Below are 24,093 nucleotides of genomic sequence, written 5' to 3' on the forward strand. Positions count from 1 at the left end.
CTGGGCTTCAAAGACACCAGGAGAATGTGTAGATTTATGCAAGTGTGGTGCCAGAAGAGTCACAAGGCAAAAGCCTTCTCAGGGATGGAAGCAGAAATGCTAAAGCTGTAGGGTGTCCATGTGTCTGACTTTACAGAGGACAGCCCTCTAAACTGTAGTGCTGTCTGTCTGGGGGTATCCTCACTTTGAAGGGTTGTCCCATCTAACTCCATTTTAAAGATAAAGAATGATGAAAAGAAAGGACAGCAGCTTTGAAACTTATCAACAACACGGAAGAGCAAACTGAGTCAGTCTTTCCCACTTTGGTGTGTTGTATTTCTATGTAGCTGTTTCCCAATTTGCATCTGTGCATATGAATCACCCTATGCAATTTTTATGCAGATAAATGCCCTCTTCTGCTGAATCCTTGGTGAATTACTCTCTTTTTGGCAGTGCATCAGTCTGGGATATAAAACCCACAAATAGCAAATAATACAGATTCCAGATGTAGTGGACGGTCACATTGTTCAATATGGAAGGTTCTAGAAGACTGGATTTCAAACTGTGTCCCGAGCGCTGGTGGAGGAAGAGGAGTGTGGGGGAGAGCACCCCGCCCCTGGCAGCGCGATCCCAGCAGGGTGCCATCATGGCTGCCTCCCCCCCCCCACGTGCTGGGCGCCCTGCTCTCCACCCCCTGGTGCCGGAGCATGAAGCTCCACCACTGGTCCCGAGGGACCTTGTTAACAGAATCTTTGGTTTTGAGGAAATGTATCAGGAATAGCTCAATGGTGGGAAAGCACAAATTTTGGACACACAAAATCAGTTTGGACACTATCTCCAATTTTCTCCCATGATGTGTCAGATGGAGCAACAGTGGCCCTTTTCAGGAGTTACTTTCAATTGCATTTTAACACATAGTATGGAGAGTGGGTTAGTGGGAATGAGCAGCTCCCTCCACTGTTATTTCAATCACCTACTGGCTCTTAGTAGGTGACTGTCTTCAGCAGGGGACCTTTTGCATCCATGGAGGCTCCCCATACATTTCTGAACCCCATTGTGTCTTCACATGTTTATTGTGTATACTTCTAGGGTGATTTCCATGGTGGGCTACAAAAATATCGCAATTAAATGTCCCAGAAAAACTGGGATGTTGTTTTTCCCTGTGACAGCTGGCGGCCATTTTGGGCACCGCGATCTCTTAGGGGGCACTTGACCTGCGCAGGAACACAGCTGGGAAGACGCACATCCCAGTTTGGGGAGGCAACATGTTGGGTCAACATGGTTTAAGATCATAACCCCATCATGTTAAAACCTAGCCCATAACAAATTTAATAAAATGTCAGTACAACCATGCATGACTGACACTTGAAAGTATGGATGTTGAGCAGGACTGAGTAGCAAGAAGCAAGAGAGACACATCTAGCTATGATTCAGTATTACATGATTCAAAACAGCATCTGTAAAATACAAGTGACGGTAACTAAGGTTGCAATCTTAACAATGCCTATTCAAGTAAGGGTAGATGGATCTGTTGATTTTTGTTCTCTCAATTTCTCATTTTCCCAATTGTAAATACAGTTCTCCCTATTTCTGCAACAATTTGCAATGTTTTCAGCATGTTAATAAAAATTCCTTATAATAAATATCTGTTTTGTATGTGGCTTTGACTAATGTACATATTTTATGAACACTTTCCCCAATACATCTATTTGTGTAAACATTGGTTGGAGACATGCACCAGAAAATTTGTAAAAGTTCAAATTTTAAAGGATAGCCATGTTTCATTTCTAATACTGTTTTGGAGATTGAAAATTTGGTAGGTTTGCCTTTAAATGTAAACTGAATCAAATTTCTCCCCCATCCTTACGCGGAAGTAAGTCCCATTGATTTATATAGGGCTTGCTCCCATGTAAGTGAGATTAGGATAGCAGCCTAATTCTCATTGGTTAGTCCAGCTGTAGCAGTAGCATAAATGAGTCCTGGAGATGGGGTGAAATTCTGCTTACTGGTGTAAAGTGACAGTAATTGGAAGCAGAACCGGTGACTCCTGCTGCATCTACAAAATTATGGACCAAATCTGAGTTTCTGCATGCCTTGTTTTCATAAAATCACCTATGAGAAATCACAGATGCTCTCTATCTTTAGGTCTCTTGTCAGTTTGTGAAAGCAGATGGGGCTTGTTGCAGCAATTTCACAAATGGAAATGTGGCCTGTTTTGATTTCCTTTGCAAAAGAAAACACCACCACCACCAGATCCCTTTTGTATGACTGATAAAAGGAGTGCTGCAGAAATAGTGGCGGGTGTTAAAACTCTGTGACTGGTGGACAGTCTTTCCCTTGACCCTGAACAGTACATTAAAGGTTCAAGAATCAACCTTATCTAATGAAGAACGGTTGCATAAATGTTAGCAACAAGCCTGGTAAAACAAGACAGGTGATTGATGTTAACGTAACAGCCATTGATTTTCTGCCCATCTTAGGACTAGACCACAAAACAGATAGTAGGTCTTTTGCGCGGTGGGGGGGGGGAATAGCCCTCAAATGAGGGCCCATTGCAAACAACTACATTGATAATTCGTAGAACAACTGATATATTGTGAGGGAAGGGCAACCCATGTATTCTATTCCAGTGCCAATCGAGGGGGCACAGTTTTGTAAGTTCAGTAGTCTGTATACAAATCCTGCCATCTCTAAAGGTGCCTCTCCCCACATATCTTTAGCACAACAGGACAAGTAAAGTGCAGTCAGTCACAAAGCAATAGAGCCACCTCTTTGGGCTAGTGTTATGATTTGTAAAATGAGCCCCAAGAGGACAGCGGTTGTTGAAGAGTAATAGGCAGGTGGATAAAATTGTTTCTGGACATTACAGAGCAAAGGCAGTCAGTTAAAGCTGCCATGTGGGACTGCTTGAAGTTGTCTCTACATGGCAACTGTTCCATATGATCGCTGCAAAATGTAGAGCGGTTTGCCATGTGGATCACCCTGAGTTTCAGTAACCCCATTGGCCGCCATGACTAAAAATGCCCAGTGGTGCCACGTGGAGCGTCCACAAAATACAGGTGGTTCCACCCAGCAAACTCTTCAAAACATTAAGGCTGCCATATGGAGACTATTTCAAGCATCCTCCACCTGATGCCAAAATTATGAATGCCCACATAAAAGGGAGGGTGATGCCTTTATGTTACAAACCGCAAATAAGAAAGCACTCCAAGATGCCTGAAAATATATTTAATGCAATATCTTTGCTAAATTTGGGCTCAAAGACTCCATACTACCGGTTTACCTAGGAGCATATGAAGCTGCTTCATACTGAGCCAGACCATTGGCCCATCTAGCTCAATATTGTGTGCTCTGGAAACAATGAAAGTTTGCCAGCCCTCCAACGGCTGCGTGCTAGTGTGTGCACATGATCTCATGGAGCATACACAGCACACAAACAAATACACCCTAAGCAATGGGGGCTGGAGTAGGCAAGCAGCTTCAGCGGAATGGAGACTCTGCCCTAATTGCCAGTTTCAGACCAGGGTGGCGCTGTGGGTTAAACCACAGAGCCTAGGACTTGCTGATCAGAAGGTCGGCGGTTCGAATCCCCGCGACGGGGTGAGCTCCCATTGCTCGGTCCCTGCTCCTGCCAACCTAGCAGTTCAAAAGCATGTCAAAGTGCAATTAGATAAATAGGTACCACTCCAGCGGGAAGGTAAACGGCATTTCCGTGCGCTGCTCTGGTTCACCAGAAGCGGCTTAGTGATGCTGGACACATGACCTGGAAGCTGTACGCCGGCTCCCTCGGCCAATAAAGCGAGATGAGCGCCGCAACCCCAGAGTCGGTCATGACTTGACCTAATGGTCAGGGGTCCCTTTACCTTTACCTCACCTGCCAGTCCTACTTAGAGATGCTGGAGAGACTGAACCCAGCACCTTCCACATACAAAGCAGGTGCTCTTCCACATAAACCAACTTCAGACTGTGGTTTCTGAAAGCAGCTTGCTTAAACTAACCATAATTAACGTTAACCAGAGTTCGGTGTGGAAGCAGAAGCTTTTGAACTCCTCCTCCTGGCCACACAGAGGGAGAGGGGAACACACAATCCTAGGAGGAGGCCATGTTGTAATATACAGTTATTGACTCACACTTGCATGCGTGAAAAGGTCAACATGAACCCTAAGCTCTAGCTACATGAGTAGGTGAGGTTTAGCAGGCTCTCAGCAGCCTCTGTTCCCCATCCTGTCAGTTTTCCCCTCTTCGTTCTTCCTGGAAGAAATGAAGAAGGAGTCATGTGGCCATGGCTCCCTGCAGGTGAAATGAATCTCTCTAAAATGACATTTTAAAGCCTGCATCTTTGCTAACCTGAAGATTGTGAGATTGGTTTTTGTAAAGAAGCCAAATTATTTTCTTTTAAAAAGTTGTTTGGAACCTTTTTCATCTTCATTTTACTGCCAATAGATGTTTGCTGTAACGCTGTGAGTAAAATATTCACTTGTTTGCAAAGCTAGCTGCCTGTGATTTAGTCCAGCCTAAGTTTTTTTGTGGGGAACATTTGTTTAAAGGTGGGTGGTGGCAGATGTAAATCTAACCAAGTTTTAATGGGCTTGACGCAATCGCCGATGTGCTAACTCTGCTATGAGAGAGCAAGAATCAATAGTAGCCATTAGTAATGTTGACACCTCGTGAAAGCACCACCATTAGAGTTCTCAGATGTTTTCCTTACCAGAGTTGATAATGAAATATGCCCGAGTGTCATTGAAGATCCACTGACATCTGCCCCTGTAATCTTTCACATCCATTACTGGCACCCAGGCAACCCACAAGCAATGCCCTCACAATCCATTGAAGTATCCCTTCATATCATCTAAGGATTAGCTTCTTATCCTGTACTGAATACCCAGCTTCTGTAGTTACCAAAGCCTTCCTTCATATTCCACTACTAAAGAAGACTACCCTGTGTTGTTTCCCCCTAAACGTTCAAATAAACAAGACATTTCAAAATGAACCTGCTAAAAATATGTATATATATATTTTTAAAAAACCATTGAATGCAAAGGCACTACTGTACATTTATAGAGAAAATACAGATGGCAAAGCATCAAAGTGCCACTTCAGAGAAATCAATGCATTGGTTCCGCCCCCGCCCCCCCAGCTCACTATTTTATGCTTTCCCTTGGTTTTTTCAGGTTTTTGTATGCGTGTTAAGGTTCACTTTATTTATAAGAGAACAAGTGTTTCTGAGTGGCCTTATTCTGAAGAGTTCCATCAGGGAACCTGCACTCTCTTTAGCTTCGGTTATTCACCCAAATACATTTAGGAAAATTCATCAGAGGAGGCAGACTTAAAACTCAACCAATCCAGTCCAGGAGTGTGGAATTGTTTATTAAGAGATAAGGAAAACTGGATAACACAGCCATGTGTCAGTTACTGAATACAGGCAGAGCCTTGAATATACACAAAAGGAATACTAAATAACCAGGCATTAGTAAAATAAATGAAGCTGCTTCTCTCTCTCCCTCTCTCGTTTTGAAAACGACTCCTTATTTTACTGGAAAAAAATATTCACAGAACATAGAACGCACTACAGATGGCAAAGTGCCACTTCAGAGAAATCAATGTCTTGATTTGAAAAGCGTGCAATTTTCTGTTCTTCTTTGTTGTTGTTGCTTTTGTTTCAGGTTCACTTTATTCATATCAGAATAAATTTTGCTGAGCTGCCTGTTGGCAGTGGTCCACCATCTAGAACCACAAGAGAGGAGCAGGAGGGCTTTCTGCGAATCATTTTTCCCCTTAGGGACAGAGACGTACCAATATTTGCAGGAGGGGAAACCAGGCAGTTGCACCGGGCAGCAAATTTGAGGAGGCCATGTTTGTTTGCATCATTGTCTGGCAGACCACCCTGCTCCTAGGCTAGTCAGTTTGGGATTCATGGGAAGATATGCACCACAGGCTCCTGAATAGGAGCAATTGCAATTCAGCTTGCATGCACTAACTGGGTGACATAAATTACCTGAGATTCATTCCATGTTGGGATATTTTATGCTGAGCAGCCACTGCACATGTGAGCTTATTTGCTTTCATTTGAGAGATGAGATCCTATAGTGCTGTCCCGCCAAGTACAATGTGCTGGAGGATGCTTGTACATGGCAGCAGCAGCAGGCCTGGCCTTTCTCCTTTCCCCCATGCTTTTGAGCTGACAGGTCAGACTTTGTTTCTCTTCTCTAGGAAGGTGATGCTTTCTATGTTTACATTATCATTTCTAATGCTCCACACACTTCATCTCAGTCTCTTACCTTTTTACAGCACCCTGGTAAAGTAGGTCACAGTTATTCCCCACATACTGCAGATTGTAAGAGAGTAGCCAGATCATTTGCATGTCTACTTAGAAGTAAGACCTAGAGCATGGGTAGGCAAACTAAGGCCCGGGGGCCGGATCCAGCCCAATCGCCTTCTCAATCCGGCCCGCAGACGGTCTGGGAATCAGTGTCTTCTTACATGAGTAGAATGTGTCCATTTATTTAAAATGCATCTCTAGGTTATTTGTGGGGCATAGGAATTCGTTTATTCCCCCCCCCCCCCAAAAAAAAAATAAAGTCCGGCCCCACACAAGGTCTGATGGACAGAGGACTGGCCCCCTGCTGAAAAAGTGTGCTGACCCCTGACCTAGAGAATAGCATGGAGCAGCATGAAGGAGCAGCCCCATCAAAGAAAATAAATCTCTAACCTCTGCATCTAGCCTCCCCCTGATTATTTCCCTCCCTTTTTGATGTCCACTCTGCTGAATAGACTGCAGTTTCAGTTATCTCTGCCCCATGGCATAAATCACAGGACATGATCCAGCCAAAATTAAGCATTTTTCACATGCCATTCATTTCAATAGGGCTTTAAAGTTGATGACTGCAACATGACCCATAGTTTCACTTCCCTGCACACACACACACCTGTGCCTTCTAGAAAGTTTGTCTCCTGTTCATGAGGTTCCCCCAAAATAAAATAAAGCAAGTTACACGCTTGCTTTCCCCAAGTCCAAATGCTTTTAAAAATTTGCTTTGAAACTCCAGTAGATTATTTTCATCCAAGCTGCAACAGTTGGTGGGGGGAGCTGTGTGTGTGTGTGTGTGTGTGTGTGTGTGAGAGAGAGAGAGAGAGAGAGAGAGAGAGAGAGAGAGAGAGAGAGTGAGAGAGAGAGAGAGAGAAGAGGATTATTGTGTTTATCAGGCAGTCTGCTTCTCTCTCCTGCCACCAAAGCTGCATGGAGGAGGAAGCCAGCCCAGACTGATCCCATTCAAGATTCAACACAGTTTTAGCTTCACTTACCTGTGACTGGACTTAATTGTCAGGGGTCCCTTTACCTTTACCTTTTACATGAGAGCAAACCTCATTCCATCTAGCAGGAATTAATTCTGAGTAGACATGTAGGATTTATTATTGAATGGGTGGAGCAAATCTCTTCTGCCCAGGGCCAGCAGCCACCATCAATGCACCACTGCTTAGGGACAAACCACACATCACGGTACAGCCATACGTCACACCCATTTGAGCTTCCCCTTCACCTTTGCAAAGTACTTTGAAGCAGAGAAGAAATAGAGAGGATGGAGGGGAGTGTTTAACTCTTCAGCCCTGACGCTTTGTTTTTCTTTGCAGATTTTAATAAGATGATGTGTGAAAGACAGACATTTCAGGACCATGTTTCAAAAGCCAGCTTTTTAAAAACTGAGCTGGTCCTATGATGCTTTTAATTGTTGCTTTATGATGTTGTTTTTCTTCTCTTTTTTGTTATGTTTTATATGATTTGCAGTCTTGCAAGCCACCCAAAAAATCAATGTGAAAGGACAGTATTGAGTGTTTTATATAGGACTCTGTTGATGGAGGATAATTTAGTTGTTCAAAACCCTGGGTTATTACTCTACACTGCTGTGTTTTGAGATGAAAATGTGCTTTTATTATTGACCATGTGTGTTAAGATTGTTGGAGAAATTGGTGGGAAATGGCCTTGTGATTGCTATGGATAAAGAAGAGCAATCTTGAAATTCAGTAAATACATAAAATTAACACACCCACCCACCAAGAGACACTGTTTTCACCAAGTTTTCTATTTTTAGGAGGATAATTAAAATTCTGTTGGTGATGCTCATCTATATTCCTATTGTTTCTTTGTGAATATTCTCAAAGCCAAAAAGGTAGTTGAGGCTAGTTTTAGATCAGGGATAGCCAATCTGGTGGGTCTCTCCCCCCCCCCCAATGCTGGGGACTACAACTCCCATCATCCCTGACCATTGGCCATGCTAGCTGGGGCTAATGGGAGTTGTAGTTCACAACATCTGGAGGGCACCCCAGTGGATATCCCTTTTTAAGATTAAGAGTTCAATTCAACATATTTACTGAAACCCCACTGGGGCTTTCTCCAAGGAAAGTATGCATAAGATTACAGTGCAGTTCTATTCATGTATAGGTAAAGAGACCCCTGACCATAGGTCCAGTCGTGACCGACTCTGGGGTTGCAGCGCTCATCTCGCTTTACTGGCCAAGGGAGCCGCGTACAGCTTCCGGGTCATGTGGCCAGCATGACTAAGCCACTTCTGGCGGACCAGAGCAGCGTACGGAAACGCCGTTTACCTTCCCACCAGAGCGGTACCTATTTATCTACTTGCACTTTGATGTGCTTTTGAACTGCTAGGTTCGCAGGAGCAGGGACCGAGCAACGGGAGCTCACCCTGTTGTGGGGATTCAAACTGCTGACCTTCTGATCGGCAAGTCCTAGGCTCTGTGGTTTAATCCACAGCACCACCCGCTTTGGAGTTCAATGGGACTTTCTCTCGGATAAGTGCTTGTAGGATCACAGCTGCCTAAGTCATACTCAGGGCTTTTTTCAGCTGGAACTCACTGGAACTCGATTCTGGCACCTCTCAGGTGGGTGCCATTGCCATTTTAGGAGAACAAAGGAGGAGTTCATGGTGAGTTCTGGCACCATTTTTTCTAGAAAAAAAGCACTGGTCATACTCCTTTGCTGCATGTATATTGGTGAGATTCTGAGCAAAATGTCTATCTTGAAACAAAGAACACAAGAGAGCAAAATTTCCTCTGTCAGCTACTCATGGTACTGTGATACCATAGATGACAAAACATGTCTGTTCTGGCTCTGATGCCAATTATGACCTATTTGCCTCTCAGACATTCCTACTTTAGCACTAGGAGCTGGACCACCTTTCTTTAAGCTTGTTAGTAAGGAACACACTGTCAAAGGTACTATAAATGCATCAATAAATTGAGGAAGTGATGCTCAGAAAGATCGCATTAACAAGTAAGGCAGATTTGGAAAAGGTCAGGGGCTGCCATTTAACTTGAACTGAACATTGCAGATATGACACCTAGTTCTCAAAGGTCAGAGCGGGCTTTAAGTATGTATGTATGTATTGTTGTTGTTGTTGTTTCACTTCTGCGGGATCACAAAATGCACATAGCCCCTAATGCAAAACATTGATCCTTACTGGAGAATCTTCTTATTTTACCCTCCTTGATCAAAGTTTCCTAAGCACTCTGCAATGACCTCAGGCACAGAGGAGGAAAGAGCTGGTTACAGCTGGCCTAAAAATCGTTCTGTCTTCTCATTAATTTATCCCCAAAGCTTTGTGGGATGACAATATACAGCTCCAATATTGGCCTTGCACCTCAGAGTTATGGTCTCACATCTCCACAACAATCTGTATGAATTGTGCTCCCTTTGTGACACCATCCTAAGAATGCAGGAAGAGCGTGCTAGATTGGGCCAAAGGCAGATGCCTATGGGAAGCCCCACAAGTAGGACCTGAGCACAACAGCACTCTTCCTTCCTGTCATTCCCAGCACCTGGAATTCATAGCCATGCTGCCTCCGACAGTGGAGGTACATCATGCTATGCTGGATATTGTAGCACCAACAATCCAAAATAATAGGCTGTTCTTATCGTCAAAGAGGCTAGCAAGGCTATGGCATTATTCTGGGTGAAACTCCTAATGTCAAAATGGTAGGAGGTGGCAGGAAGACGACGTTCAGGAAGGATTGCAGGGTGCATTCCAAAGTGCTGCCCCATTCCCAAAGCTGCAGAAGGAAAGAAGGTAAAAGCATTCCACATTAAGATAGATGAGAAAAGCAACACTGAAGAGGGTGGGAGGACAACCCTGGAAGGAAGGCTGTCTTTCGAAGAGAATGCTTGCTCCATCCACATGCTGGCTGCCTTGAGGGAATGCCATGGGGAGATCAGTTATTGTTCATGATCCACCAGCAAGCTGAGGAAACAAAAACAAGGGGTTCACAAAACTCAAATGCAGGAGCGGCCCACCCATGAGGCATGGTGAGGTGACCACCTTAGGCAGCAGGGTCCACTGGGGCAGGAGAACCCGATGTCCATCTTTCTTTCCCATCCTCATTTGTTCCTGATATAGATCTCCCCCCACCCCTTCTTCCCTGGTGTAGAGGGCAAGGCACTATTATGGTGCCAAATTGGCTTGGACCAGCCCTGTTCAAATGGACAGACTGGGCTACAATTTAGTCTAATAATTTTTAAGTATTTCTTTTGCAAGAATAGCTACAACTTATTCTAAGGAACATGAAGTATGGAACACAGCTCTGAAATGCCAAATAAAATTTAGATCAGAATTGAGACACACTATGTGACCTGTTTCTGATGTAATGTTAAGAGGTCTGATTAGAGATGGGAAGGCCTGGAAAAAAAAACCCGGAAAAATTGGGGAAATAACCAGTTTTTCTCCCTTTTCCAAAGCCGTTTTTTAAGTTTGGAGAAAAAGGGGGGAAACTGGTCCCCGCCCCATTTTTCCGGTTTTTTCCAGGCCTTCTCATCTCTAGGTCTGATGCACTTAAAAAAAAAAGCAATAAAAGCAAAATTGGAAGCAAAATTGCAAATCTACATCGATCAGTACTCAACCTGGAAAGAGCATGGTGGTCAAAAGTTCTGGAGAGTCCAATAAGTCAATGACGGCACGCTGAAACTTCTTACTGTAGTTTGATTGCAGGTGGCTGCAAAGAAATGGGGAGAGTTGGGACGGTATCTATATATCTATATCTATATCTATATCTATATCTATATCTATATCTATATCTATATCTATATCTATATCTATATCTATATCTGGTGGTAACGAGGCAAGTCTTATGGAACCTCTTCTTCTATGGGTGACTTCTGAGATTAGGAGTAGCCAATGTGGTGCCTTTCAGATGTTGCTGAACTACAACTCCCATCATCCCTGAGTACTGGCCCATGCTAACTGGACATCCGCTTTGAGGCCTCCCCCCACCACTCCGTCTCCCCACAAATACTGCATGAATTGTCAGGAGCCACCAACCTTCTCCATGAAGCCACATCTTGCCAAAACTCATAGAGGATGAAGCAGGCATCGCTCGACAGTTTGTGGGCAGACACACTACAGGAAAAGAAGACAGGCCATGAGGGAAAATGTTATCGCTACATGTCAGACAGTGTATAGTCTCTGACCCCAGGATTCACAGCCAGCCTAGCTCTTGAACCATCTTCACAAGGATGTTTAAGAACTGCCAGTGCTATTCAAAGGATCATTTGGCGTGTTGTGACAGCCCCATTTTTTGCACAGCCTGCATTCGGCAGACTAGCAGACATTGAATTTTTTATCTGATGCTGTGACCTTCCACGTCACCTTGACTTTAATGAAATTGCTGGACATGCCGATATTCTTCACTCACAAGAATTGATACTAGCCTCAAACTCTACTAAATAGGACCTGTTCACAAAACCACTTCTGAGTGGAACTGGGTGTTATACTTGCTGCCAAAAATAGTAGCCCTGTGTCAAGTTTCCTTCCAAACATTGGGAGCTACCAAGGATGTGGAATGTGGGTGGGTGACTGTGATGAGGTCATGGCACACATAAATTGGTTTAATGTTTTGGAGGATGCTGGTGATTGGGGATCAAAGGATTTGTTGATTTCAGATCTCCCAGTTTCTCATTTTTCCAATCTTAGATTCGGTTCTCCACATTTCTGCAGCTTTTTGCAAATTTCATTTTTTGAATATCCTCATTAAAATGCTTCAGTATTTTAGGTGTGCCTTTCTCCTAATAAACATTTTTGTGTGTGCAGTTTTGGCTAATGTACACATTTTTCCTAGCAACTACCTGTTATTTTCACTAACATATTCATTTCTATGCATGCTTTCCCCCAAATATATGCATTTCTCCAGACATTATTTGGTTGGAGAACTACAGAGAAAATTTTGTATAAATGTAACTTCTGAAAAATGGTTGTGTTTTGGTTCTCCTATAGTTTCAGTCCCAGCAAGGTCATAGTCTCATGCTCCTTCAGACCATATCCTGCCTTGAAGAACTGCCACCACACAGCCAATTCCAGCAAACAATGAAATTGTGCCAACTTTCCCACGAAGATAATTGATTAATGCTAATACCTTCCCAAAGTTTTTATTATTATTATTACTGTATGTTCATTAATTCAGTAACTTAATCTGCTGACTCTTCCTTTCTCACTGTTTCAATGATGAATGCTTTTGTTTCCCCCCAGTATTTGGAAGTAAAATACAGGCAGTTACTAATACATTTCCAATTACTTAATGCATTTTCCAACAGCAAAAATAATTACAGAACTAGGAAAGGGGGGAGAGTCTGCATTCACAATCATCTGAGTGTGCAATTTTCTTTCTGTGCTTCTGTTTGTTTTGCCATCTGTACAGAAAAAGAGTAATAATATTTCCCTGTAATGAGTCTGTATCTTGTAATGCAGCATTCATCTATTTTATGGGGGATGTTAGGTGGGCAATTTAGTTCATAGATATATTTTTTTCAGGAATAACTCTAAAGCAACCCTGTATCTTTGTTCTAAATAATACCACTAAGCTGTTTGGGAGAGTGAGTTAAAATTAATAGCCTGAAGATGGAGAGTTCGACAAAAGCCACAATTGCTGTTCTTAACAACATTTCTCATCCAAACAGCCTATGAAAGTCAAACTCTGGAAGACTTACTGTAGGCAGCTGCTCTGTCCGGCTGTGATTTCTGTGTAGGATTGGAGAGCTTGGCGGAATGCCTCTAATCCATTGTCTGCCACTGAGATCTGTCTCTGTGCCACCAGGATGTGCTGCAGAAAGTGGCAGAGGCAGGAGGGGGAAGAGAGATGGTGAGGGGTGATAGACCCAGTTCCAGTATGCTACATGCAATATCCCTATGATCAAAGGCAGCCCTTTGTATCTAAGGACTGCATTCCACTTAGAAACACACCCACCCAAACAGGTTCTGCAACACTCACTTATATTGATTTGGCAACTTTATGGAAGAAGCCAGTGACTGCAATTTTTGTTGGGTTCCTCCAGACAACCCATTTATTGAGCATTCGTCCTGATTTGCATGCAACTTACATGGAGGCTGAATCGTTTTTGGTCTTTATTACACATTTGTTCTGGTTTGGTTGCAGAGAGGTTATACTACAATGAGTATTCACCCTGCATCCATCCTGATTTGTTTGTGGGGCATTTAGGTGTCTCCCCATTACTCATTTGTTCATTCCCATGCTTTCCAATGCATTTCACCATTGCTATCCTAAAGGCAAAAAACCCATTTATTTATTTCTTAAAGTGAATTTGTTGTACTGAAGCAACAGAATGCTTTAATCCACTGTAATTGTGCCAACCTACATTTCCTGGAATGTGCTTGAGTCCTTCCAGCAAAATACAGTCTGGAGTCCCCTTTTGTAATGGCACATATTTTCTCAAAGGTTGACAGCTTTAGAAATGTCAGTTTTGATCAAACTTCTGCAGAGGCTGCCATATAAACATGTCACCACAAGCTGGAACTAGCAGCTTCCCTTGCTGAGTGATCACAAGTACTAGAGAACTAGACTGCAACACCACTGACAGCCCTGGGCAGAAGAGAAAGATCTGGTGGAGGCAACTTTTCTCACCCTTGTAGCCCTGTGATATAAAAAGCTGCTCTTTCTAAAATTCCTTCCTCTACACAGCTCTCAAATGCATGGGAGCCCTGTCCTTTACTCCATCTGGTCATCAAATCATCTTCTTTTGTAGCCATCAGTATATTAATAGTATCCCAAGCATATTGGCTGAAGGATTTGCTCATTTTGATTATCAAATAAACAGAGCGATCACAATTAAACTTACAGAAGAATCTCTTCCTTTGCAGACCACATCATCTTTCAGAGGTTCCAGCCTTGGACTCTGAGTAGACAGAAATGCACAATTATTGCAAAAGGAGAACAATGAATGTGAAAGTGTGAAATGTATAATTGACTTAATGACTGCCTTTTTTTGCCAGCATTCACAGTTGCTACAAACCACGACTTGGCTGCCATAGAAGCAGTGCTTTTTTCCCTGGGGGTACGCAGGGGTATGCATACCCCTAAACATTTTGTGAATCTTTGTACTTTTGTCCAATTACTGTATTTATTTTCCCCAATTTGAACTATACAATGGTTATTTTCTTGAGTCAAAATGAGAGTACCCCTAAACTTTTTTTTTAAAGAAAAAAAGCACTGCATAGAAATATGTCAGAGCAAAAAACCTGGTAAGTTGGCCTGATGCAATATATATGAGAAGAATTGGAACCCCACTCCCTTTAAAAGCCTTTGTGCTTTTGAGCTCTTCCCAGAAGCAAAACCAGCCATTTTTCTTGGTATCCAGACATAAACCAGTGGGAGTTTTAGCAGTTGGTTATTTGATGTCTCACAGAATGTGTTACGGGTGAGTGTAATGTGTAGGAATCAGGGTAACGTCAGATGGTATTTCATACGTATGGAACACTCTTAAGAGACCACACACCTAGGCAGAACTCTCCTATCTCCGGACACAATGATTTTCAACAGAGGCAGTTCACACTTTCAGCTGCAAATGACGAGTGTGCATATATGAATCAGCTCCAAGGTAATGAGGAGGATATTTCATTATCTCATCAGCAGAAGTCCCATCTTCTTTCATAGGTGGAACAGTAAAAAACCCGAGGAAGTGAGTCAAATGGTATATAGGAACCTATGTCATAGGAGCCTAGGAAGCCTGCCTTATACTGAGTCAGATCACTGGCCCATCTCACTCAGTATGCACTGAGTATACACTGACTGGCAGCAGCTGTCTGGGATTTCAGGCAGGAGACATTCCCAGCCATACCTGTGGATGCTGGGGATTGCACCTGGCACCTTCTGCATGCAAAGCAGATGTTCTGCTACTAAGAGATGGTCCTTCCCCAGAAAGATTGGAAAGTGGAAAGAACAAAATTTTCTGACATGTTAATATATGCATTTATGTATTGTGTGGCATAAGCTTTTGTGGACAACGGTTGACTTCACTGAGCTTATGCCATAATGAATTTGTTAGTCTTTAAGATACCACAAGGCCTTCTTTCCCCTTCCCCCCTCTTTTTTCCTTTTGCAACAGGCTAACACAGCTAGTGTACTGGAATATTTCACAGTAAACACCCTCTAGAGATGCTCCTTAGTTCTCTGTTTCATTCTAGGGTTTTGGCTAGGTTCAATTTCAGCAGAAAGAATATGGACCTTAATATAAGCTGTGAGAATGCGTCACCTCCCTCTGAAGTATAAAGCATTCTTTATACATGACTGGAGACAAGGGACTCCTGGCACCATAAGCAATTCTATAAAAAACTTTTATTCCTTTGTCTTCGCCCTGGGAATATCCCGGAAAGGGCACAAGAAAACCATTTTGTTTAAGGACAGAACTTTATTTAGGATTTTACTGCCACTTTGTTTTGAAATATATAAGATGCTGTACATTGAACAGACTCTGGGTTGGATCCAGACTACACCTTCCACAGACAGAAAGGCTCCTTTCAGCTGGGGTGCAATGGAGGGATTTTGCTAGGAGGTGGAGGGAGGCAACATTTGCCAAGTCACTCAGTCCTCCAGGGTTCACCCAACCCTCTGAAACAGTGTGGGAGGTGGTGCTGTGGGATACAGAGGGGTGGCCAGGAGTCACCTACCCTCTTCTACCAGCAGGAGCAATGTCTGGATCTCCAACTCATAATGTATTAGGCAGGCAATGCATGTACATATATTTGAAACACATCAGAGTCACAAAATGGGGCCCACCATATATAAGCCTTTCAGACTTGGTTGGTTAGTATCGGTTGCTTTGGTTAATGTAATAAACCTTAAAAGAAAGGTTGCAATATTTCTATTGACACTTGGCTTCTGTACTCCCCCCCCCGCCTTACTATAATTACATATCTTAGGGTCCCTTGACTGGTAATTGTGGCAGTTTAAAACTGACAGTTTAAAACTGGCTTAAAGATGGGTTTAAAGCATAATCTACTAAGAAAAGGTACAAAGGTGGGGCCTAATGGATAAAAATAAATCAAATCTTCCAAACCCTTGTCAGTAGGCAAGTTGACTTTGAGAGGCTGGGAAAGTGATGCCTGATTATAGGGTTTTATGCTCAAAGATTCTCTGGTCAAAGGATGGAGAATTCAGTCAGATATGTCTAGGGAAAACCTGAACTGCCCCAACAGGAGATGATATTAAAGCAAACTAAGTTGTATTTTGGACCAGATCCAAATGCCCTGAGAAGCAGCCAGGATCTTGGGAAAATGCATCTCTGTTCTACACAGAATCTCCATCATGTATTATTACTACCAGTTCCATCTTTTGGCCCACCTTACATTCCAGTTTGTCAATAAGCTGCTGTAGTTGGTCGATCTCAGCTGTCCACTGGCTGTCAGTTTCCACACAAACACCTGGATGCAATGGGAAAAAGGGAGAAGAAGGAGCTGAAATCATGCAAAGTCTCCTCCTGCCTGTAGTTCAGCGGATAGGAAGTACTTCTGTAGTGTCAGCAGATGGATGGCATGGCAAACCTTCACTCCTTCATTTTAGCACAAAAAAGGCTGGTCTATTTGCTTGTTATTCCTCCTTGACCCTGTGGCATTGCCCACTCCAGCCCACAAAGGAAGGCAATATTCCATTCATTCTCTCTCTCTCTCTCTCTCTCTCTCTCCTCCCCATAATGATTTCCTTGTGGTTGCAAATGTTTAAAGAATAATGTGCTCTGTGCTGCAACACAGACAGTACCTCTGCCTGGAAAATAGCTACGACCACTTCTGACAGGTTTTCATTTGTGAATGTACTTTCTTACACTGCTGGTGTTGTGGTGAAAAATGTAACATGGGAGAGGCCTGGCCTGTGTTGGCTCACAGATCAGAAATGGGCTTTCAAGCTACTTCCAGGCTTGTTGTTGAAACGATGCCTCAGGGCCTAAGTAGATGTTACATGGACTGAGTGGTTGCCACTTGCATGGTGTGACATTGTCACACCCAGCATTCCCCGACCCTTGAAAGGGTGGAGAATGCAGAAAGTGATGATATCACGTCAGGTGTTTCTTTTACTTGACATCACTTGGGAGATGTGGGCTGGAGACAGTTCCTTGTAGGGTGGGGTGGGGAAAAGGATCAGGCTGGAAGGCCTGACCTAGAAGTAGCCTGGCCTCGTGGGCTATTTTGATAAGTGGGTGTGGCCACCTACCTGTCAGTCACCTGACTGCACAGTGCTAAGGTTAGAGATAAGCCATTATCGTTGCTGCTTTTTATTATCAAAGAGCAAGCAGGGGGCTTGTCTCCAGTCCTAGTGCTGTGGAGATTAGCACTAAGATTGGAGATTCTCCTCTGCCTGTAAAAGGATAGTTAAAGGCAGCAGCAGAGGCTTGTCTCTGATCTTAGTGCTCTAGTACAATCTAAGGTCTACTTAGGCCCTGATTTGCAGCAATTCATTAGAAAGAAAGGCCCAGTGTTTCTTCTTATGAAGGCATTAAGTGTGCCTACCTTTTGGTGTACCTCTTGTATCCCTTGTGTACACCACTTAGAAAGTGCTGTATAAATTATTAAAATAGGTAAATAAATAATTCGTGTCCCTCGCATGCTGACTTCAGCATCAAATGGTGACTTCCATGAATAAGCCCCCATGTATCAAACTCTGTACCTAGAATTTCCATATAACCTTTCACGACCATGCTTTTTTTGAAACACAGCACACACCAAGCCGCCAGATCATTGAATAATCAAGGCCCTGTTCATGTGTTCGTTCACATGGAGGACACTAACATGTAGCAACAGGAGTGGGGCTGTGCTTCAAGTCCTGTTCTGGATGCATGGAGTCCTTATGCATGAGTGGCCAAATGTTTCATTTGCATCAGGGGCCTCTATTACATGCGTGAGACCTCTGTGCTCAAGATGCTGAAGGTCTGGTGGTAGGAAGATGATGCAACGGTGGGGTGGGGAGGGGGTGCAACTAGAAGCATGGTCCTGCTCTGCTGCTAGATGTGAGCACTCTACATGGGAGTAAACATGTAAACATGCTTTACTATGTTTTTATATGTGCTGTAAGCAGCCCAGAGTGGCTAGATGGGTGGGATATAGTAATAATAATAATAATAATAATAATAATAATAATAATAATAATAATGTCAATAACGCTCAAGTGATGAGAAACCAGGTGATGTCTACGGCTGTGTGCACCAGGCCATTGTTGACGGTGGCCAGGGAATTTGTACAAGACTTTGTTACTGCATTCAGACATTTTATACCCTATTTTTTCCAGAAGCCACCCCTCTTCTTCTGGCAGTGAAGCAGCCAGCCTCATACCAATGTGAAGTCTGACAAGAGGGATGGGGAACCTGCCAGTACCTGTGTTGAGCATCCCTGAATAAGGATCTGTCGGAGACAAGCAGATGTTCTTCTGAGCTCTACGGCCACATCTTTTAGCAGTGCGTGGACCAACAAAAGCTTCTGATTTGGTAACATCGTTCCTGAAAAGCACAAAATATGATGATGACAATCTTATTCTTTTTTTCAATGTATTACCTGCCCTTCACCATCAGGTCCCAGTTCAGGTTGCAACAATTTAAAATTCAATATTAAAAACAGTTAAATTATAGATAGGGTAAAGAGATGTATCTTCAGCATTCACCAAAAACTGTGTGATGAAGGTGGCAGACACACACAGCTGCCATAGAGAATGTCTTCTCCCAGGACACTCCCCCCCAAAAAAACCCTCCAAAGGAGGTGGAACCAATAGGGCCTCCTCTGCTGTTCTTAATACCCAGGGGGGACTGTAGGGAAAGAGGTAGTCTTTCAGATATTAGGGGCCTAAGTCATTTAGGGGTTTAAACATAGTATCAACACCTTAAACTGAGCCTGGAATTGAACTGTCACCCAAAGCAGCTGTTTTAAAACAGGGGTTATATGAGTTCTAAAGAGAATCATAGCCAGCAATGCATGCCTAAGAGTCACTTCTGCTGTGTGAGTTTCTGCACACAAGGCCCCTCATTCTTCATGGCAGGAGCACAAAGGAGACATACCCTAAGCACACTCTTGGTCTAAAATCTGTAGGGGCTTTTTCTAAAGCATTGTATTATTTACTAGTAATTCTGGAAACTTCAAGGATACGAAAAGTGGTATCTGCTTTGGGAGATCAGATCTAATAAGAATGAAATATTGGTTCCTCTCAGTTCCTGTGGGTTGCTTCTCCCTGGTGGCAATTACGTATTATTCCTGTCTCTGCAACTGAATGTCTATGTGACAGCTCCTCTGACTTCCAGAACAGCACTGCAGCATTCAACCAGGCAGGAAATGCAGGAACTGCTCCCAGAAATGGTGGGGACTGGGAGAAACCCTGGGCCAGAATGGGATGTCGGATGTAGACTGCACAATCCACTCCAGTCCTGCCACTGTCCCTATTGACTTTGTGGGCAGATGAAATATCAGTAGCAAAATAAAGTTCCATGTGTAGATGGAGCCTATCCCTCTGGTTTGAGATGAGGAGAAAAGAAAGGAAGGAAGGGAGGAAGGTGTTATGTACTGAAGTTCTCACCCTGGGTCAGCAGGGGGATACTGTAGATAGTTATGCAAATGAAGGATTGAAAGTGACATTCAGTGATTGGATAGTTTTAGAAAATGGCAACAGTTACATTGTTCTGGAGCTCTATATAAGCAGGCTGACTGAGCTCCTCAGTTAGTTCTGTTCCAGCTTACAAATAAAGAGCTGCTTTGGAAGAATCGCTGTGTCGTCTGATATGTTCGCCCACAACTTAACAGAAGGAAGGAAGGAAGGAAGGAAGGAAGGAAGGAAGGAAGGAAGGAAGGAAGGAAGGAAGGGCGTGCTCTGAGGCCATTATCACATAAAGTGGTATGCCCAGAGAGCCTTTCTCCTCAGATTTTGGTGGCGCCGTTACATCTCTTCCCCACTCCCCCAGCCATTTCTTGTACCTTTCTCTGCCAGCCTGTTCTTCAATGGTGTCTGCAGCACATTCCAGTGAGACCTGCAGGGACTGCAGCTGGTTCATCGTCTCGCGAAGTAAGAAGCGGGTCACAAACTGTTCCATTTTGGAGGAGCTCTCATATACCTGGAGGAGTGAGGGCAGGGGGTTGGGGGACACAGGGGGACAGCAAAATACTTCTGAACAATCTTTCCCCAGAATAGCTACCATTGCTCTTGCTCTGTTCAATGCCCTGTGGAAACTCTTCTTTCCACCATCCAGCCACGTTCACCAAGGAAACCAACCTGCAGAAGGAACCTGAGCTCTGATGCAAGTTCAGAGCCTTGAGGGGAAGACACAGTCAGTATCGTGCTGCTGCTGCACTCTAACATCTTTTACCCAAGGAATTCCAAATGCATAAATATAAAGGGGAGTTTTCAATACCCTCAGTAACAAAGAGAAAGAAATGCATTGAGATAAGTATTACTTTCCATACATGAGGAGAGGGGGCACACAAACAGAAGCTCTGCACTGTTATTGTGGGTTTTTTTGGGGGGGGATTATAATTACAAATAAAAAAATGCTCAAAGCACTCTCACATAAAATTAAACCAGGAGCATATAATCAATAGATCTTTGAAATATTAGCAGGCACATTTGTTTGTTACTTTCTTTTGAAGTGTTACCTTCCCTGCTGCAATTAAGTTTAAGATTATATATATATATATATATATACACACCAGTGGGCTTTGTTCGATGATAATGAAAATGAATAAATAAGAAGTGCTTTATCCACTAAGCTATGCTGCGAATGAAGAGCCTCTGTTTTCACACACAATGGAACAAAGGGATATATATATATTATTAGCCATGCTACCAGAGCACAGGTAATAATGCAATATTGTGAAGCTTCTGTTCCCCCTCCATTTTTTGTACAATAAAGATGATCCACATAAAATGGCTACTTCATCCATCCAGATGAATTGCTACTGTGAGCACAAATCTATTAGGCCTGACCTGATTATATAATTGTGGATTCAGTCATCTGGCAGAAAAGTTTCTGTCGAGAGACTATACTTTTAATCCAGTTGTAGGTGTACTTAGATGTAACAGCAGCTGTAGGATCCTTGGATTATTGGAACATAGATTGTGCTGAACAGGTATAAAGTGGACAGTGCAAGTGCTGCTTAAAGCAGAGAAGCAATGGCAAAATAAACATAGTGCTGTTTCATAGAATCATAGAGTTGGAAGGGACCCAAGGGTCATCTAGTCCAACCCCCTACAGTGCAGGAATCTCAACTACAGCATCCACGACAGATGGCCACCCAGCGTCTGCTTCCAGTGAAGGAGACAAACATGGCACAGGTCTTGCAGGTCACTGCAGCAGCTCCCTCACTATCCATGTATATTGGTCCTAAATTCTACAATTTAGAATATTCATTTAAACATCCTTAAAATATCAATGACTTGCTTTCTTCTCCTTCCATGGTTCATTTTGCATATCATAAATCTCTGCATATTTTACATAAACTAAACCATTCAGTATTCCATTATTACATCCATCAAGACTTATTTACACTGTTGAATTTAACTTAATGCTGCCAACGTTTTCGAGTGTACACAGTTTCTCCCCACATATTCAGTAAACATTTCCCAGTCTTCTTTAAACATATGTTCTTCTTGTTCTCTTATTCTATCCTCTTTACAAGTCCTGGTCACAAGCTCCCAGAGGCTGCAATCAGCTAAACAGAACTGCTGCTGGCTTTTAATTTCTCAAAAAAAGAGAGAGATTAAAATTTGTTACGTATATCTCACTTTATTAGGATGGGGGGGGCTATAATATGAGCCTTCGATTCTAGCTAAACAGATATAGCACCACATTTATTTTGCATTTCTTAGCTTATTGAAATTTGCCACCTGACTCTGAAACTCTGAAAGGAAGTACATTGTGTAAGATGCTGGTGATGGCAAGTATCCATAAATGGCAGGGTGAATTTTGAACAAGAGAGTCAATCCATCCCCAGAAGACCCAAATGCATTACATTATTAGTGCAATTAGTTGATTAGTTCCTATGGAGGTTTAGATGGATGTTAAGGGGATCTGTCCTCTGTGAAAGGTCACTCAGATGACAAGTGCAATGACTCAGTGGCTAAAGAAGAGGTCTTTAATCCATGAGAGCTGGGCTGAAGTTCCACTCCTGCCATAGTGCAGTCTTGGCCAAGTCTTGAGCTCAGTTCCTTGCTTGTATTGCAGTCAAGCCCTTTGTGGAAGTTTGCGCTGTATTTGCCAGCACAAAATGGAAGCTGAAGAATGACTGGGCTGTGTGCTTTTTACAGCCAGTCCAACAAAGCAGATGGAGAGGAAGACTAGCGATAACAGCAGCGGCAGCCTTTCAGAATAGTCAAAAGCTTTCATGACTACCTGTAAAAGTAGCTTTTTTCAGCCGGAACTCACCAGAACTCAGTTCTGGTACCTCTCAGGCACCATTGCCATTCTAAGAGAACGAGGGAGGTTCCAACACCTCTTTATCTAGAAAAACAGCATTGATTATTCCCATATTGCGGCAGGATGTGTGTGTGTTTTTTTGGGGGGGGTGAATATGAGAGAGGCTTGCCCAAGGATCCCACCCAATGAGTTCATGGCAGAGGCAAGATTTGAAGCAGGTTTGAAGTTCCTGGCTTCTCAATGAGCCTCCTTGCCCACAATACTACACCAGCTCTCAGTACTGGACTTTCCTGATATATTCCGATGATGCCATTTCCTTGCACAGACAAAACTAGACCTCTGAAACACACATATTAGTTTTTTGGTTTTTTCCTGAACCACACATATTTGGTTCAACCTGTTTCTTTGTCTGTTGCTCAGTGGTGGTGCCAGCTATTTATTTATTTTTGTTAGGGAATTTTTTTTTTACCCGGCTCTTTAACCAAAAAGGATTCCTTGGGTAGCTTACAAATCACTAAAAAAAAACCTAGATAGCCCCTGTCCCTGAGGTTACAATGTAAAAATACATGGCACCGAAGGAAAATGGATTGGAAGGGAGGAGGAAATAAGCAAACTCAAGTTCAAGTTCTTAGTTACATGTTGTTCTAATGAACAGCTGGAGTGGAATGAGTTGCAGAATGCACCTCTACAGAGCCCTCCAGTGGTAAAAATGGGAATAAGAGTTGTTGTGGCTGATGGAAGGCCAAACGCAATGGAAGCCTGTACAGTGGTACCTCAGGTTAAGTACTTAATTCGTTCCGGAGGTCTGTACTTAACCTGAAACTGTTCTTAACCTGAAGCACCACTTTAGCTAATGGGGCCTCCTGCTGCAGGAGCACGATTTCTGTTCTCATCCTGAAGCAAAGTTCTTACCCCAAGGTAATATTTCTGGGTTAGCGGAGTCTGTAACCTGAAGCATATGTAACCTGAAGCATATGTAACCTGAAGCGTATGTAACCCGAGGTACCACTGTAAATGTTGCTGAAAGACATTCCACCATCCCTGGCCATTGGCCAGGCTGGCTGGGTCTGATGGAAGTTGTCATTTTGAGGGCCACAGGTTTGTGATCTCTGGGTTAAAGGCCTCAATAAATTAAATGTAACGCTACTCAGTTGGTAGAGCATGAGACTCTTAATCTCAGGGTCTTGGGTTCAAGCCCCACATTGGGCAAAAAGATTTCTGCATTGCAGGGGGTTGGGGTCCCTTCCAACTCTACAGTTCTATGATTCTACTACTAATAAAAATAGTAATTTATGGCCCACCTTTTCCCCTTAGGTCCTAGGGTGGGTCAGAACAATTTAAAACAAAATACCATCACTAGAGGGATGTGGGTGGTGCTGTGGGTTAAACCACAGAGCCTAGGACTTGCTGATCAGAACGTCGGTGGTTCAAATCCCCGCAACGGG

General features: G+C 43.2%; 1 protein-coding gene across 2 annotated transcripts in view; it reads right to left on the reverse strand.

Annotated features, from left to right (window-relative positions):
• Window positions 1–5,320: 5,320 nt before the first annotated feature.
• Window positions 5,321–24,093, reverse strand: part of NECAB3 (N-terminal EF-hand calcium binding protein 3) — an 88,363-nt gene continuing 69,590 nt past the window's right edge. Inside the window, exons 6-14 of one of the 2 annotated variants that reach the window (XR_014549196.1) lie at window positions 20,214–20,350; window positions 18,633–18,754; window positions 16,612–16,691; window positions 14,111–14,167; window positions 12,965–13,077; window positions 11,304–11,381; window positions 10,886–10,977; window positions 8,281–10,229; window positions 5,321–8,221 (exon numbers count right to left, since the gene is read on the reverse strand). Coding sequence is in view for 1 of the 2 variants with exons in the window: in XM_083619058.1 (XP_083475184.1) it covers window positions 10,201–10,229; window positions 10,886–10,977; window positions 11,304–11,381; window positions 12,965–13,077; window positions 14,111–14,167; window positions 16,612–16,691; window positions 18,633–18,754; window positions 20,214–20,350 (708 nt within the window). In the remaining variant the exon portion in view is untranslated. Of the gene's footprint in view, window positions 10,230–10,885; window positions 10,978–11,303; window positions 11,382–12,964; window positions 13,078–14,110; window positions 14,168–16,611; window positions 16,692–18,632; window positions 18,755–20,213; window positions 20,351–24,093 lie in introns of both variants that reach the window. The other variant, XM_083619058.1, reaches the window with a different exon arrangement.

This window comes from Podarcis filfolensis, assembly GCF_964270895.1.
Source record: "Podarcis filfolensis genome assembly, chromosome: 6".
Taxonomy (NCBI): domain Eukaryota; kingdom Metazoa; phylum Chordata; class Lepidosauria; order Squamata; family Lacertidae; genus Podarcis; species Podarcis filfolensis.